We start from the raw sequence: 1777 nt of genomic DNA, 5'->3' as shown, positions 1-1777 counted from the left end.
TTATGCTTTAAAGACTAGTATTGATATATATGCTAATCTCTTCTTACATTGTATTCTCAATAGTAATTACAACTGAAAAACCTAATTAAACCGGGTAATTAAGAAAATAAGTAAACTACACGAGAAAGTTGTGCAATCATTCTCCTCTTGATCCGATGGCAAAAAATTTGATGAGTTCAAAATTAACAAACCCGACCCATCTCAAAGGAAGATATGATGACATATATGAAGGAAATGACTTAAAATCGAAGTGGTTTTTGTTTATCAAGAATCACTTCCATGCTTGTGCCAACAAACAAGCATAGCCACACATCTCCTCATGATGTAAAATCTGGCCTTGTGTTCCTTGGCGAGGCTGCTGCACTTTCGGCTCATGGAAGAGCTCTTTTGCGAGAAGCTCCTTGGAAGAGGAGGGCACTTGGAGTTGGAACTGGAAGACACGACGTTGCTTTTCTGGGAATAGCTTCTTGACAGAAGTGGAGCATTGGAAGAAGTGCTTCTTGTGGAGGAGCTTCTCGTGAAGGCGAACTTGGAAGAAGAAGAACCGCTTTCCTTCTTTGGTAGCTTCCATTTCTCATCCATATGTGAGAATAATGTATAATGCTCCAAAGCCTTAGAGGTTGATCTTGATCTAGCTAGCTAGCTAGATAAACTTTGGTTGCTTTGTGTGAATGTAGGTCTGAAATGGAGACAGGTAGAAGAGCTAGCTAGAGGAACAAGACTGATAGCCAGAGAGAGAGAGAAACAGAGGTGTGAGAGAGTATGGGGTCGGTGGTTAATGGTGTTATCATATATAGTGTGGTTTAGAGAATGAGCTATTCGTTTAAGTGATTCTTAAAGCACAAGTCTGACCAATTGTATGGGTGATTACGTACTCATGATATTGAGTTTGGACCCTCTGCTGTTCTTTACTATATGCTGATATTCTATCTTAATTTCTGTTCAAAATCTACACCGGCATTTACTAGTAATAATTTCACTGATCGACCTTAGTGGTAAAATAAACCTGTAAATACTCTGATCCAATTGTATTTCTATATTACTAGCTCATGACTTCTTCTGTTCTTACTAGCTCATGACTTAAACTAAACCTAATTATGATTCCCAATTTTTATTACAAGTATCGACTAAAATTTCAACATCGATGAATGTTTGAAATATAATTAATTAGCAAGATCGAAATCAAAAACCGAAATTGAAGACAGTAAAAATGAACGGAAACTTCAAGTCTTTTACAAATCCACTTAACCTTAATTTCAGTGGACGCATGCGTATGTAACGTAGTTTTTCATTTTTACTTCAGGCTAGTCAAAATGATTTAAAATAATCTTAATTCAGTTAATTGTAAAACTTACTCAATTTTCAGTATAAGTACCGAGAGTTTGATACACAAAAAATTGTATTGACCACAATTTCAACATTGATGAATGTTTGACATATATATGATTAGCAAGATCGAAATCAAAAACCGAAATTTTGAAGACAGTAAAAAAGAACGGAGACTAGTATTTTACATATCCACTTAGCCCTAATTCAACTTAATTTTTCATTTTTACTTCAGGCTTGTCAAAATGAAAGCAGGCTGGTTGCTGGCATGGTAGTTCTTATATATTGGTGGTTGATACAGACATGTGAACATTGATGATATTACAGTCATATAAATAGCTCACTGTCATTGACTGCTTCGCTGGGTTTTTCCTTTGGAACTTCGATTTTTTTTCTTCTTCTTTCCACTTGTATATCAACGTTGTGTACCTTATTCTTGAGGAGGAGATTC

At 35.7% G+C, this 1777-nt stretch overlaps 1 protein-coding gene across 1 annotated transcript; it reads right to left on the bottom strand.

Moving 5' to 3' along the window:
* Window positions 1–264: 264 nt before the first annotated feature.
* LOC101310014 lies at window positions 265–582 on the bottom strand. Its single transcript, XM_004295925.1, has one exon. It carries the CDS (start codon window positions 580–582, stop codon window positions 265–267), a length of 318 nt encoding a protein of 105 aa, XP_004295973.1.
* Window positions 583–1777: the final 1195 nt, after the last annotated feature.

The sequence above is a fragment of the Fragaria vesca genome, linkage group LG3 (assembly GCF_000184155.1).
Source record: "Fragaria vesca subsp. vesca linkage group LG3, FraVesHawaii_1.0, whole genome shotgun sequence".
Taxonomy (NCBI): Eukaryota; Viridiplantae; Streptophyta; class Magnoliopsida; order Rosales; family Rosaceae; genus Fragaria; species Fragaria vesca.
This window is presented reverse-complemented; position numbering and strand designations above follow the sequence as displayed.